Genomic DNA, 16,289 nt, shown 5'->3' on the forward strand with positions numbered 1-16,289 from the left:
TGTTTTGGGTTTGCCTGCATTCTCCTCAGCTTACATCACCTGGGGCTTCTCTGCTTTTTGCTGACTTCTTCCATCCCCTCTCACCCCCCCACCCTGTTTTTTTGTTAAAGGTTTGAACTGAAGTGGGATCTGACTTCATTTATGAAACCATCTGAAGCAAACCTGTGCAAACTAAATTGACCCCTTGTTCTGCCTCTTGCCTTCACCATGTCCACTAGTGATAGGCAAAAATGTCAGTCTTGCATTTTAAGCCTCACTGAGCTGTCTGCTATCTTTTAAATATCATCAACACTCTGGAAACCCAAAGTGGAGGAAATGTTAGGAAAAATAGTATAAGTTGCTCTTAGTTTTTTAAGTAGTTGCTCAATGTACCTTTAAAAACCATTCTCTCAGTTTTTTTCTGATGGATGCTTTTTTTAAGATTTTATTTATTTATTCATGAGAGACACTGAGAGAGAGGCAGAGACATAGGCAGAGGGAGAGGCAGGCCCCCTGCAGGGAGCCTGGTGAGGAACACATCAATCCCAGGATCTGGGGAGCCAAAGGCAGACGCTCAACCACTGAGCCACCCAGGCATCCCTCTGATGGATGCTCTTGTTTAAATTTTCACCCAAACTCAGTTCACGAAAATTTTACCAGTTTTCTGAGAGGTCCTTCCCTAACTGATTTGAAAGCAGTCTTGTTTAGGCCTTGCTGTTTGGCCTGCCTTCCCCTGGAAAGGGAGGTACTATAATTAGCACAGTTCTTTTCAAAATGCGTTTTTCCAAAATGGCAGCTAAGCTGTTTGGAGCTGGATTTGAAACGTTGCTCTGGGAAGTTGGTGTCTTCAGTGGACTTAGAATCCCCAAAGGCCCCTCAGGAAATGGGCCCTCTGATGGCCGCTGGTCGCCAGAGCTGGCTGCTTTGTGTGGGATCCCTCCCTGTGGTTGGCTTTGTGTCCAGGCCTTTGCTTCTTTGCCTGGGTGGAACATGGTATGGATTTTGAATTTTATTTCTTTAGAGTACTTTGGATTATCCTCCCCTCCCCCTTTCCTGAGTAAAAGATGTTTTCTCCATTATGTTCCCATTTGCTGCTTCAGTCCACTCACTGTAGAGTGTTCATAGCAGAGCCCCAGGCACCTGGGTCTTGCTTTGCAGTTAGCATTGGAACAAATTAAAAGCTGCCCTAAGTGGCAGCAAATGGGGGAGGTTGATTAACTAAGAATGTGATACCCTGAGGCCACAACATTGACATTTATAGATTTTAAGTAACAGGCAACAAACAAGTACTCTTACTTGTAAGCTCATTGAATATCAAAATGGGTATAGTAGCTAAAAGCTTAGAATTGTTTACTGAAAAACAGCTTCCAAAGCCATTGACCAGCTTTGTAAATTGCTTACCCATGTCCTTTTAGTGTGAGCTCTGATTCCAGGCCCATAAATCACCCTGTCACATGAAGCTAGGTTCTCTTGGGTTCTCTGTGTGCATTACTTGGCTTCATCATGAATTCATTTATTCAGGCAGAAAACCACTACTTATCAAAGGCTGATTAGGGGCCAGGCCCAGGATCCTGGTGCAAGCCTGGGGGGGGATGAGAGAGTAGGAGGCTACCCTGGTCACTTTGTGTTCAGGGTCTCCCCATCTGATCCAACCTGAGCACTCACCCGAGATGGAGGGTACTGGGTCACCCAGTTCCCACCAAGACCATTCCTTAGTCTCGTGGTTAGTGCCTCTGTCTCCTTGCCCTGTCCATCTGTCTGCTGAAACCATCAGGTCTGGATACTGAGACAGATCATACCTGGAGATGCCCTTTCCTGGAAGCACAAATTCATTATCTTTTAGTTGTTGAAGTCAGAATTTCAACAGTGAGTCTTACATGGGGCTAAAATCAAGGTGTTGGCAGGGCTGGCTCCTTCTGGAGGCTCTAGGGGAGAAATGGCTTTTTGTCTTTTCCAGCATCTAGAGGCTGCCTACATTCCTCGGCTTATTGGCCCCTTCTAAAGCTCCATCTTCAAAGCCAGTAGTGTAGCATCTTTAAATCTATGTCAGTGTCTCTGCCTTATACTTCTGTGGTCATATCTCCTTCTCTGATCTTCTGGTATCCCATTTATAAGAACCGTTGTGATTACATTGGGTTCATCAGGATAATCCAGAATAATCTCCCCTTCTCACGTTCCTAAAACTTAATCACATCTATGTAGTCCTTTTTGCTATATAAAGTAACTTGGGTTCTGGGAATTGTGATGTAGATGTGTTTTGGGGAGGGGATGGGGGGGTATTACTCTGTGTACCATGGAGTATAAAGAAAACAGTAGTGCTTTGTGGCTAGCCTGTGCATGCCATTTCTCATGTGGTTTCTGAGGGCTCTGGAGCAGCAGGAGCATTATTTGGGTGTGAACTGAAGATAGCCTGGTGGAGCATCTGTCTGATGCATGTGCTGAGAAGACATGCACTGGACAACTTCCAAGATGAAAGGTCTTCTAGTACAAACAGAAGCTGGTCCTTGCCATAGAACTGAGCTCTGTACTCTGTTGCCTCTGAGCTCAAGGACCAGCCTTGATTTTTTGTGGAATCAGAATTACCATTTCGCATGTACATTGGCAGAAGTGTCATGCCGGTCAAGTTGTGGAGGGTGGATTATGATACTTCCATCAAATGAGTATGCAGGTAGATCTGTGTGTCAGGAACACAGTATGATGGAGCTAGACTAAAGTGGGAAACCCATGAAGGGAACAGGACCTGGCTGATGGGAAGGGCATTCTGGGAGCACTTCCAGAACACCTGCTGAGCTGTAATGGAGTACCTAGAAGAGTCTGGCTGGTAGGGAGAGAAGTGGCTGAGAAGATAGGCAGAAGCCACATCAGGAATGTTCTACAAGGACAGGGAGCTGATGGTGGGCTTGAAACAGAGGAATGAGGATAGATTTAGACCTTATGAGATCACCTAGGTGGTCAAAGCCCCTTGAGATTAGGACCCAGGTCTGGTTGATGGCCAAGTGCCTAGACCTGCAGGGCTTGGGTCAAGGTGGAATGCTCTGTAAGTAGTAAACCGATGCTGTCTTCAAACCTCACTGTTCTTTGAGGCCAGCTCACTGGGCCCCCTTCTGAACAGCTCTGCATATAGCACATCCCTTATTTGGAGGGATTAAGTTCTTGTCTGCAGGATATAGCACATCTCACTATGTTGGGCTTCTTTCCACAAAGTTGGGCTTCTTTCCACAATACGTTACTCATTGCAAGTGCCCAATAAATACCTGTTAAAAACATGCTGCAATAGGGGTGCCTGGCTGGCTCAGTCGGTAGAGCATGTGACTCTTGATCTTGGGATTGTAAGTTCAAGCCCCACCTGGGATGTAGAGGTTGCTTAAAAATCTTTAAAAGAAAAATATGCTGTCATAGAAATATGGGGAGAACAAGAACAAAGTGAAAAGCTGACAGTCCTACAAGGTAGGATGACTGGTCTTGACTGGTCATTAGAGTCCTTCATACCTGAGAACATGCTATTCAATGAAATGCATTTCTTTTTGAAAAGCACTTCCTCTACATGGCTTCATGTGGTCCTTCTTAAACCCCTTTCCCAGGGGAAAGTCACACGAATTATATTTTTAGGAAAATAGTTGAGGAGGCTCGGATCCAATGGCGCAAAGTGGTTTGCCCATGGTCACCAGCAGGAGGATGGAAGGATTGAGGTACTTACCTTGGCTCCCTTGCATTTTTGTTTCCCTCCCATGATGCTCCCATTTCCTCTCTCGTCCTTCAAGCTTCTGGTGTATGCTGTCCTCACTCACCCTTGAGTCATCCTCTGTGAGGTGCTGCCTGTGGCATTCATACACTATATGCTTATTTGATGCTAGCTCTTCACTTCTAGCTGCATATACTTTGTATGTCACACTGAGGGTTCTTGGAGGGTCAGGGTGTGATTTGAAATTGGTCTATGTCAGGACATCTGAGCAGCTCAGTGGTTGAGCGTCTACCTTCAGCTCAGGGCATGATCCTGGGTCTGGGGATCGAGTCCTGCATTAGGCTTCCTGCGAGGAGCCTACTTCTCCCTCTGTCTATGTCTCTGCCTCTCTCTCTGTGTCTCTCATGAATAAATAAATAAAATCTTTTAAAAAAAGAAAGAAAGAAATTGGTCTGTGTCCTTTGCATATGATCCATGTGCCCAATTAGTCTCTTTGAAGGAATGAGTTACTTTGCTCCTGAGGACAGGGACTGTGGTTGTTTGCTAGGCTATGTACCTAGCATAATGTCTGGCTCATAAGAGATGGTGAGTGATTATATATCCTGGGGCTTTGTAAGGGAGGAGATGAGTTAGGGTGTGGTTTGGGTGTTTGGGGCATTTCTAGGGGTTGTGGTGGGGATTGCATTGTTTCCTGCTTGGTTGTGTTACTCTGGTTTTGGCCATCTGGAAGCTGGGCATCCTCTAGTGGCACACTAGAGGCCATAAGGAATTAAAGAGGCATTTTGGATTTTAATAAGAAAACAACTCTTTCCAAAATATTTCAGCTCAGGGGAGGAAATCCAGACTCTTATGTATGTGGGAAAGAGAGGATGGAAACAGGAAAGCTGGAGAAGGAAGGTGAATCAGGAAGAAGGGGAGCCCCAGTAGATCATGGGCTAGTGTACTCTGTTGATTTAGATTCCTGTTGTTGTTTTTCTCACTTGAATTAGAATTCTGTTATGAGTGTGTAAATGCACCCGTATGTGCATGCACATCCCTTTCTGCACAGCTGTGCTTTCCTAAGGTTTATCTGAGCTCAGGGATACAGTTTCAGTGAGCATGCCTGGCTTCAGGATAAGAAGCGTGAACATGCCTCCAGCATATGAATGTGATGGGGTTGTGGCCTGAGACCCTGGGCTCCATCAGAAATGTTCTGCACATTGTGTCTCGGTGTGACAATTGCCCATTAAATACCAGGCTACCAGCATATGGTTATCCCCAGCATCCCCTTTGTTGAATGGAAACTTTAGCTGTGTGGTTAGAATATTTTCCCATCATTTAGCATTTCAGAATTCACTGGGTTTTTTTTTGGAGAATTCTGCAATTAATGCTGAATGGCACATTTGCAGATTATTACAGAAACGGTTAAACCAGAGTCCGCAGATCTGTAGCTGCTCATTCCCATGATGGCTAAGTGGTGGGTTGGAAAAAGGTGGGGCAATGGGAGGATTCCGGTGCTCCCTCTGTGGATGCTGTAATTAAAGTGGGGAGTCTGGCAGGGTTGTTATCCCTGCTATTAAGAGTGCAGATGGCTAACGGCCACATCACCAAGAGTCAGAGTTAGCCCTTTTAAAGTCTTTTTTTTCTTTTTCTTTTATGACCCACCCTATATATTCCAAGCATAGGTATAGATGTAGTGAAGAATTTTCTCATTAAAAGTAATGGCTTATTCCCACACTCATTCCCGGTCTTGGAATGAGAAACCTGTTTCCTTAGACTTGAGGAATTGCCTATCTGTCGTGGCTTAATAGAGCTTTTGGACGAGAGTGTCTGGTAGGCGAATTTTACAACCAATCAGTGCTCAAAGCAGATCCAACTGGAAGGGCTCCAGCTGGCAGCTCATGGTCTCTCTCCCAATTTTACTGTTAATGAATTATTATTTAACCCCCAAACACAGAACAGCATGCTCCTATTGTCTTAGGGAAAGTGAGTGATCATGATGCTCTTGACCTGGCACTTAGGAATCTCCCGGGCTGGAGGGAAGTTGGCAGCCAGTGGCAGAGAAGGGACACAGAGTGGATGGGAAGAGTGGTAGATATTGCTCGGCAACTGGCATGACCTCGAGTCTTTGCAATCTTGTGTGCGTTTGGACTCTATGGGGATCTGTGGTGGAAAAGCAGATTGGCTTCTCTCCTCATCATGTTCTCTTGTTTTCCCACAGGGAGTGGGGCCGGCCAGCAGAAATAGTGGACTGTACAACATCACCTTCAGATATGACAGTAAGTAACTGGCTTCACCGCTGAAGAATGGAGCCCTTTCTGTGATCTAAATCTTACACAGTTGTGTTTAATCAAGGACACTGCAGGTCTTGGGGTTGAAGAATTTTCTGAACCAGCTCAGGTTTGTCAATAGACCTAAAGTGGCTCAGTCTAATTAAGCCACTCAAGTAGGTGGGAGCTTGAACAGATCAAGTCCTCTATAGTGTTGGGAGAAATTGTGTATGGAGGACTCTCCCCTACCCCCAGGTCTTCAAGGCATTACCATGTCCTTAAGAACAAAGGCAGATGCCTGTAGGGGGCCCAACAAGGGACAAATGAGTGAAGCTCCTCAAGTGCAGGGATGCTAGGAAGCTGTAGGGACTGTGGCAAACTGGACAGCACTTGGTAAGGACTGTGGCAAACTGGGTCTGAAGGGAGCACTGGCTTCTCCATTCCAGCTCATTGTAGCCTTGAGGAGTTCCCCCTGAGGTAGCCAGATGTGATTTTGAAGGAAGAAAGAGAAATTGGCTTTTTTTCTTTGACTAAATGTTTTTTTTAATATTGGCATCTATCTTAAAATGTTCACAAGTGAGATGCCTGGGTGGCTCAGCGGTTGAGCATCTGCCTTCAGCTCAGGGCATGATCCCAGTCCGGGGATCAAGTCCCACATCAGGCTCCCTGTGAGGAGCCTGCTTCTCTCTCTGCCTATGTCTCTGCCTCTCTCTCTGTGTCTCATGAGTAAATAAATTTATTTTAAAATAAAAATTTTTAAAGATTTTTATTTATTTGTAAATAAAATCTTTTTTAAAGATTTCTATTTATTTATAAATAAAATTATATTTTATTTCCCTGAGGGAAGCCCAATGTGGGACTTGATCCCATCACCTCAGGATCATGACCTGAGCCAAAGGCAGATGCTCAACCACTGAGCCACCCGGGTGCCCAAATAAATAAAGTCAAATAAATAAATTAAAAAAAAAATGTTCACAAGCACAGAGTGGGCCCAGTGAATGTGTGTCTGTGTCCCAGATTGGCCCAGGGGATCTCCAGTTGGCCATCTCCGACTTGGGCCTGGGTTTCAACTGTAGTGCCCTACCTGTCCGCTGTGAGCCGTGGCAGGAGACTTGACTTCTATAAGCCTCAGCTTACATGTCCTGTAAAATAAAGATTAGTTTCTTCCTCAGCATCATGTTGAGGCTTAAATGAGGCAATGCTTTTAACTGCTCAACTTAGTTGGCCTGTGATGTGCACTCAGTAATTGATATCTGCCAATATTAGCAGTCATTCCAACTGGAATTGGAATACAGCATCTTTTTGGCCCTTTCTCTCGAGGAAGTGTGGCTTTGTCTGGCTGAATCGTTTCCTAAGGGCAGGGTGGGGTGCTTTTTTCTGACTGAGCATACAGAATCCCCCTCAGCAGCTGCTTTCATGCTTAAGAAGGTAATTACATAGAATTGTGAGCATTTTAGCCTTATGAACCATAATTTATACGTAAAAATGTTAACAAGAGGGAGCTTGACTCCTGTTTAGTAACTCCTGACATTTGATTCATCTCTTGGAGAAGATTATGAATCCATGTAAGTAATGGGTGTGGGTCACAGTGAGGCTTCTGAAATGATCATTGCTAAAGCAAGATTTTTGAGGTTGTGTATACAATCTAACAATTTTAAGATACAAATATGTGTGTCCAATTTATGTCCACAGTTGCTGACGTGAGTACTTTAAGTTAACCAATGAGGACTTCTATTTGAAACAGATATTTCATGTTAGTGGTGTGTTTATGCTCTGGGTAAATGTTATAATGCTAATGAAAGATTTGCAAGTCCATGATACTTAATTCAGCTAAGTGAAGACATGTGTAAGAGATCTCTCTTTGAGCTACAAAGTTAATTTCTAATATATGCTCTTAGTCCTGGCAGATCTTATATTACATTCAAGAGTTCAAAATTTTCTGGTCAGCTGCAAACAAGTATTTGTAGCTCTAATTTAATATGGGGTTTTGTGAAAGAGAATCTGTACCTGTAAAACTTAAAAGTATCTTATTGTTTTCTTCATGGGACTAAATATTTGGCCCATGTGCTTGATGCCTGCCTCTTAGTCATTTTCTTTCTTATTCTTCAGCATTTAATTAGAATTTAATTCGCAACTCGAATTGACTCCCGAGACATCTGAAGCTCGGTTGCATTTTGGCAGAATGTCATTTGGGCATAATTTTTTGGTAACCAGAATCCACAATGTTAGAGTTGCTAATAATTGGATCCAGGTTTGTATAAAAATTTATTCATTGTTTTCCATTGAAAAGATATTTCTTTCTCTCTTCCACAAGGAAGTTTCTGTTATTGCTCAGTTGACTGGTTACTAGTTCTGTTTGAAATAGCTAAGAACCAATTACCAAGTTTTCACCAAAAGCATGAAACTACAAAATCTTATTTTTCTACTCCTTTGATGTTATGAAGAAAGAAAATGTCTTGCCATTAAGTCAAAAGCTAATTTCACAGGTCTCCATGTCTCCTTTCACGTGACATTTCTCATTTCTTCTTCAGGCTCTGAGGGGGTAATGCCTGAGTAGGTTGTAATACATTTTCTTAATTCTTAGACTTTATATTTGCATAATTATATTTACAGAAACCTGGAGAGTGCTAATTTTGATGTTAGGAATGAACAAAGGAAAAAAAAAACATGATTTACTCTTGTTCTTGCATCTTTTCCTAAAAGCTGTTTAAGTCAGAGGTTTCAATAAATGAAAATGTTTGAACTTGGGGAGCCTGGCTGGCCCAGTCCGGTAAGCATCTGACTTTAGCTCAGGTCATGGTCTCAAGGTCCTGAGATCAAGCCCCATGTTGGACTCCCTGCTTAGCAAGGAGTCTGCTTCTCCCTCTTCCTCTGTCCCTCCCTGCGCTTGAGCTCTCTCTCAAACAAATAAATAAATCTTTAAAAAAAAAAAAAGTTTGAACTTGACAAGTGTGATGGGATTTTGTCTTTTTTTTTTTTTTTTTTTAAATATTGGGAAGCTAGTTTCAGCCAGGATTTTTTTTTTTGCAGGCTGTCTCCAATTCAGAACTTACTGTAGTAATAATCTCTGTGCTGAGGATAGGGATGGCTATCCATCCAAGGCTGCTTTCTGTCCTGACCCTGGTCTGGTCAGCAGTGGAATCCAAAGCCACCCAGCTGGTCCCTTAACTGCAAAACGTTTCCTTATTTGTACAATATGGGTGTTAAACCACATGTTTAAAATTTTTTTTTTCTATCCTAAAATTCTCTTCTGCACCCAGAGAACACATGTTAAATGCTTCGAGTGTCAATTTTCATTAGAGTAGAATTTGGTTTTATTAATTATTAACATCTTTTCAAAAGAAGTAATATTGAAATGTTGAGGTGGCTGCTTTTTAAACAGATGGAGTTTACAGAAAGGGGTCCACTTAGTGCTGTGAGGTAAGAGAGCAGGATCCAAAGCAATGTAGGAGCTAGGAGTTAGCAAAATGAGAGAGGGTGCGTTGTAGTGCATATGTGTGTTGAAATTTAGTAAGAAATTTAAAAAGGAGGAATATTATGTGCATATTAAAAGGCTTGGAAGGATGTTTCTTAGAAGTTGATAGTAGTTACCTTTGTGTGGTGGGAGGGCATGGATGACTTCTACACTTTTCTTATGTTCTTTTATAATTTTCAAATATCCAAGGAATGTTTTTAGTCATAAAAGTGGGAAATGTGGGGGCATCTGGGTGGCTTATTTGGTTGAGCATCTGCCTTCAGCCTAGATCATGATCTCCGGTCCTGGGATTGAGCCCCGTGTCAGGTTCTCTGCTCAGTGGAGAGCCTGCTGCTTCCTCTTCTTCTCTCTCTGCCTTCACCCCCCCCCCCCCAATGCTCTCTCTCTCTCACACACACTCTCTCTCAAATAAATAAAATCTTTTTTAAAATTTTGGGAAAGGTGTGGCATACAGCAGGGGCAGGGGGAGTGCAACAGACTCATTGAGCCTGAAAATCCCCGTTTCACCTCAAAGAAAAACACCATGACTTCAGAGGGATAATGAGTAGTTTGGATAGTTGATGGAACTGAGGACTTTTTGCAGCAGAGTCCAATGAGAGTTTTCAATTTTAACCATTGAGAAAGAAATGGAGATGAAGCAGTGTAAGAATTTTGAGTTGGTTTTTACCAGGGGTAGCTGGTGTTTCTCCCTGTATGAATGGCTAGAAGAGCTCACAGCCATTCTCTGGAGTTCCATTCTGAGTATGGCTGGAAGCTTCTGGCAGCTAAGAATCCTGTAGACTTTGAAGGTATCTTTAGAGATACCAGGTATCATAGCTGCTCACATGGTCATGGCTGCATTGACCACTGGCAGTAAATAATGTTCTCAGACAATATCAGAGAATTGGTCTTCATTTTATGAGCAGTGTGGAGCTCTTTGAATTTGGTGGGCATTGTGGGTGTCTTTGCTAACACATAGTGTTTGGGAACAGAAGTTTTACCTTTGAGATGCTTGTTAACGTTGAAGGTACTTTGCTTGTCACAAAGTCAGTACTGTTGCAGGTACTAATTGGATTGTTTAATAGTCTTGCTGTGAGGTACTCCTTCATGAATCCCATCCTCATACTGCTTCCTTTCCCTGTTCACGTTGCCTCCAAATTTCTTCTAAAAGCAAGCCCCAGACTATTTAGCCATTTGTTTCAAATCACTCTAATGCTGAAACCTGTTGAATTGATGTAAATAATTATTGATTTAGGTAAAGTATCATAATAGTAAAAAAGTTAATGCCAGATTAACTTTTGCCCGTCAAACTGTATATACAGTCACACTGTATGTGATCCTCCTCATGCTGTCCTAGAATTTAACTTGAAGGGCAGGTAATGGTACTGGTGCCATAAATAAATCCTTCTGCAGTATCTTAGTTTTCCAAACAGTCAAACTTTGATGTCCTATTTGGGCTTGTGCAGTACACGTCTTGAGACAGAATGGATTTGGCCACCTCCAGACAGCAGCCCTGTGTAATTTGAGAAGAATGAACCTGGACATGGAAAAGTAAATGTTTTAATCTAACCGTTCTTTGTTCTCCTGACTCTCTAGACTGCACCACTTACTTGAATCCAGTGGGGAAGCATGTGATTGCTGATGCCCAGAACATCACCATCAGTCAGTATGCTTGCCATGACCAAGTGGCGGTCACCATTCTTTGGTCCCCAGGGGCTCTCGGTAAGTGGTCAAGATGGAGTCTACCATGTGGCCTTGGTGTGGGTAGTGAAGAACGCAGGGGTCCCATTGTGGCAACCTCCAGGGGCCAGGCAGGTCTTGACATAAGTGTAGGTGTGCTGTGTGCTTGGGCCCAGATACACTTCTTGCTTTGTTGCATATACTTGCTGGGCATGCACAGAGCTTGATACTATGCCTATGGCTCATCTTTGAGTCCTTTGGCTGTTACTGAGAGAGATGTGGGTTTGCAAAATAATGGTGTATGGTGATAAATCACACTGAAGCCTTCACCTCTGGGTCTCAGCAGTAGTCGGGGAACAGGTGACCTGTCTGAGGCTGTAATGGCCTCAGTATCCAGCATTGGCCATCTCTGTGCCCATATGGATATCCAGGCACAGCACTGGCATATGTTGTGAGTTTTCAGGAATATTCCAGTTTTCATAAAAACCCATAAAATCAATTCTTAAATGTTGGCAACAAACTGAATTTATTTAAACTATGTGGGCTGAGAAAAACCAAAATGAAGAAACAGAAGAGAAAAAAAAAAAAACCAGAAAAAAACAAACCCATGTTATTTGGCCAGATTCAGGTTAGGGCAGAGTCTGCTTATCCCCTTTAATAATGAGTTGCTGATATATCAGAGAGGATGCGATAGTTGGATGTGGGCAGGGCCCATTTGTTCAGATGTGCCTGGGTGTGAACCCAGATTCTGTGTTTACAAGAGCCCTCTAACCCTTGCCAAGCCCCGCTTCCACATCTGTAATGCTTCCCCATCTGTAATGTGCAGATGACTGCCTCTTGGTTTATTGTAAGATTTCCAGACACACACATGCAGTATATTTCTAGAAAGAGCTTTTTTTTTTTTTTAAGTTTTTATTTAAGTAATCTGTATACCCAACATGGGGCTTGAACTCGCAACCTTGAGATCAAGAGTTGCATGCTCCACCGACTGGACCAGCCAGCTACCCCTAGAAAGAGCTCTCAAAACACAGTGGCTGTTGGGGCACCTGGCCAGCTCAGTTGGTAAAGCATGTCAATCTTGATCTCGGGGTTATAAATTCAAGCCCCACGTTGGATGTAGAGATTACTTAAAAATAAAACCTTTAAGAAAAAAAAGTGGAAAAAAACCCTCATACTAGTGGCTACTGTTACCATCATCAGAATCTGGTCCTCAACCTGCTCTTTGACATTGCCATCGAATCTTAGAATTAAAAAAAAAAATAGCCAAGGGAAAAGTAAAATAAAAGCCTGGATTTCTTAATCTGAACAGGATAAATCTCAGAAAAATCAGACTGCAGGAGAGGTGAGTGCAGAATGAGGGAGGATAGATCAGACACATGGGCCTGACTCACTTATCCTTGTAAATACTGCTGGGTCTGAACGCAACGGATTTTCCAAAAATAACATTATCTTAACATTTAAAGATAAAAACATTCTCTGTGGATAAACGGAAAGTGGTCATTCCATGTAAGGCTATACAGTTGAGGGGTTGGCCTGACAAATTGCAGGCTCCTTTAGAATGAAAGTAAGGGATGTGAGTGTGTGGTTGGAAAACTAACAGATGGAGCAGTGGGGGCAGAATGTAGTGCTCTTCCTGCAAGGTGATTTGTGGGTGGACAGGTTCTGTTTCTATGAAATTCTTTGAGATTCTATCAGGGAAAACCCTTGGAAGACAGAAGAGCATATGGGTTAAGAACACCAGTTTAGAGCCAGACACTCTTGGGTTTGAATCCCACACCTGCTGTTTAATTTCTGTGTAGTCCTGGGCAGATTGTTCAGTGTCTCTATGCCTGTTTCCTCATCTATAAAATGGGGATTATATCTTCCTCCCATGGATGTTGGGAGGACTCATGAGTTTTAAATGATGGAAAGGAGCAAATAAGTTCCTTCATTGGAAGCTGCTCCATAAAGTTGCTAAACATGTAACTATAAGGCATTCCGAGTATTATGATAAAGGTGTTACTATGATAGAAGATTTACATTTGCTGCTTCTTCCCACCACCCTCCCCTCCCCCCAGGCTTGGCATCGTGTTTTTTTAGGCTGGTCTTTTACAAAAAAGGACTAGAACCACCTGCTCCCATCTCAGCTGATAAATTTTTATGAAATTGTGAAATGTACAGTCTTGAATCATATTAATCACCCAGCTTTTGTTAAACAGGAGCTCTGGGGACATGGCATGAATTAAATCTTCGTATAAATAATGAGGATTTGTTCACTCTTTTTTTTTTTTTTTTTTTTAAATCTCAAAAGGCAAATTCCTGTGAGATCTGCTAACTGGTTGTTGGTCTAAGACCTTGGATCTTGTTAGCATATCTGAATCTTAGGCTCTGGGTCAGCTGGCTCTCACCCCCACAGGAGGCTTTGTACTTAAGATGTAATGTGGCTGAGTAGGTACCTGCACATTCTATACCATGACCCCTGAAAATCTGAAGCTCTAATTGTAACTCCTTTGCCCTACTCACCATAAAATACGTGTTCTTCATCAAATAATGATAGGATTGGAGAACCTGTTCAAAAAAGATTCCCCTGTCCTTTGCCATCAATAATTTTCCCACCTGGTTAATTGCATCCTATGTCATTACGTTTGCCCTGTGAGGGAAGGGGTTGAAATTGTCTCCTCCTGTAGTGTTCAGAAAGAATGCGAAATCGATATCGCGCCAATTGAGGCCGACTTTGGGGATCTGCAGCTGCAGTTGGACCGTTCCAGTTTCCATGGGATGCAGAGCGCTGGTACTGGCTCTTGTGATCAGCAGAGCTTAATCCTCAGGTGGCAGGAGGCTGGGCCAGTGCCTTTCAGCAGCGCTGTGGGCGTCTCAGGGCTTCTGAGGACTGTATGAAGAGCACACACTGGGCAGCCCTTGGGTGTCTGCCTTTCAGGCCTGATTAGAGCAAGACCTGCTTTGTAAATCACATAGACATTCTAAACTATTTAATCTCAAGCCTAGGAACCCCTTGGGTGCAGACACACACTTTGTTAGGAATTTTGTGCATTACTCAGTGAACCATGCCAGCAAATACAGGATGAAAACTTAAAGCGGAAACATGGTTTGGGGGGAGTCCCTCATCAGCATTGGGAATTATCATCAGCTAAATACACCCTGTCTGATGACCTAGAAATTATATATTACACTGTAGACATTTAGGATCAATTGTGACTTGAGCCTGAGTGTTTGAACCCTAATGTCACAGAGGCAATGGACATTTGTGAAATGGCTGGCTGGATTAGAGGTAATTAATTAGTCATGATGGGACAGAGGAAATCACCTGGCCTGTACTAGAGGAATGCAGGGCATGTGGTTTTTTCCCTTTCTGCAAAACTTGGATATTCTGGCCAAAGTTAGAATTCCTTTAAGTCTGTTGCGTAGGTGGAAAGGACGGTAATCTTGGAGGAAGGAAAGTGTGTTCAAAGGTAATTAGGTCCGCTTTTAATAAAAGCATTCTGCTTTGCTTAGGCATCGAATTCCTAAAAGGATTTCGAGTAATACTGGAGGAGCTGAAGTCGGAGGGAAGACGGTGCCAACAACTGATTCTAAAGGACCCAAAGCAGCTCAACAGTAGCTTCAAAAGAACTGTAAGTCACACGCAGAGAATGTGTTCCTGAAGACATGCCACTGTTCTGGGGGTCTGAATGGTCTATTGAATGCCTGTGAAACCAGAGAAGGGGGGCAGTGGGGTCCACCCCTCCTGCCAAGGTGGGCAAGAAATAGCTTGGCAACACCCTAAGCCTGCTCCACACCCAGAGAAACCCTCCAGCACATCTCGCTGGTAAACACACCTCTCAGGTTACATGTCCTGGAAGGTGGCTTTGTGCTCTTAAGAATGTGTGAGCTCTTCCCCAAAAGCTTTGAGGTTCCGTATTAAGCAGCCATGGCTGCCTTGCTAAAGGACAGGCAGCATTGCTGATCTTTATTTCAGTTGAACATGGTCCAGAAAGTAGACCCCAGGTCTGGAAGAGTGTCTGGGTGACTGTCAGGGAGGTCTGAAGGTCTTGTGTGTAGGCGGAGGGGTGGGTAATTTCTTCATGGTATCATGTCTGTTTTTATTCCCTTTTAGGGAATGGAATCTCAACCTTTCCTGAATATGAAATTTGAAACGGATTACTTTGTGAAGATTGTCCCCTTTCCTTCCATTAAAAATGAAAGCAATTACCACCCTTTCTTCTTCAGAACCCGTGGTGAGTATGCCCTGCTTGCCTGCTTCCCATGATGAGATTGCTCCTGATTCTAAGGACTTTTCAAAGAAATATATTCAAGAGCCCACCTAATACTGGTATGAAATCAGCATGGTTGAGGAGAAAAGCATCCAGAAAAGCAATTCTTGGAATTAAGATTTGGCCTAGGCAGAGTTCACCCAGCTAGAGATACCCATTGGCAACTTATTCAAGAATAGATGTGATGTTTGACTTTTTTTTGGAGGGGGGCGTGCAGCTGCTGTAAGATACATACATATATCTTTATATGTATGTATGTATTTTAAAGATTTTATAAATCTTTAAAATATATATATATATATATATGTTTTAAAGATTTTGTTTATTTATTCATGAAAGACACAGAGAGAAGGCAGAGACATAGGCAGAGAGAGAAGCAGGCTCCCCATAGGGAGCCTGATGTGGGACTTGATTCCAGAACTCCAGAATCACGCCCCGAGCTGAAGGCAAATGCTCAACCGCTGAGCACCCAGGCATTCCAAGATATCCATATATTAAAACTACTTGGGGGAAACACACACACACACACACACACACACAAACCTACTTGGAAAAAAAGAAAAAGCAAGACTAAAAAGTATTAGTTGATTTTGGACACAAAGAGTACAGCATGAAATAATTCCATCTTTTTTAACCTGTCATCAGGAAGGTGGCTTTTGTGAATGCCCATTTTCAGGATTCCATTAAGACAGCTAATCAGTAACCCTGAGACTGCCTCTTTCTAGAAAGTTAATTTGTTTAACATCTGTGTGTCAGGCCCTGTTCTAAATGCTTTCTAAATACTGACTCAGTTTACCCCCATCTCCACCCTTCAAAGAATTTAATCCTCCCATCTCTACTTATTAGATGTGGAATCACACACCCAGAGGTTAAAGAGCCTGGTGGGAGCTGGGATTTGAACCCAGAAGGCTGACTCTGGAGTCCACACTCCCCAGCCGACTATGCTGGGTTCCCTTCTCATCTGTTCTGTATGCGGTGTGCCTTTCCACAACCTG

General features: G+C 43.0%; 1 protein-coding gene across 2 annotated transcripts in view; it reads left to right on the plus strand.

The window, feature by feature from the left end:
- Positions 1–16,289, plus strand: part of IL17RD (interleukin 17 receptor D) — a 69,640-nt gene that overhangs the window by 34,612 nt on the left and 18,739 nt on the right. For both annotated transcript variants that reach the window (XM_072720684.1, XM_072720685.1), the window contains exons 2-5: positions 5,862–5,919; positions 10,961–11,086; positions 14,537–14,655; positions 15,138–15,258. In XM_072720684.1, coding sequence (XP_072576785.1) covers positions 5,862–5,919; positions 10,961–11,086; positions 14,537–14,655; positions 15,138–15,258 — 424 coding nt within the window. The remainder of the gene's footprint in view (positions 1–5,861; positions 5,920–10,960; positions 11,087–14,536; positions 14,656–15,137; positions 15,259–16,289) is intronic.

Source organism: Vulpes vulpes, chromosome 9, assembly GCF_048418805.1.
Source record: "Vulpes vulpes isolate BD-2025 chromosome 9, VulVul3, whole genome shotgun sequence".
Taxonomy (NCBI): Eukaryota; Metazoa; Chordata; class Mammalia; order Carnivora; family Canidae; genus Vulpes; species Vulpes vulpes.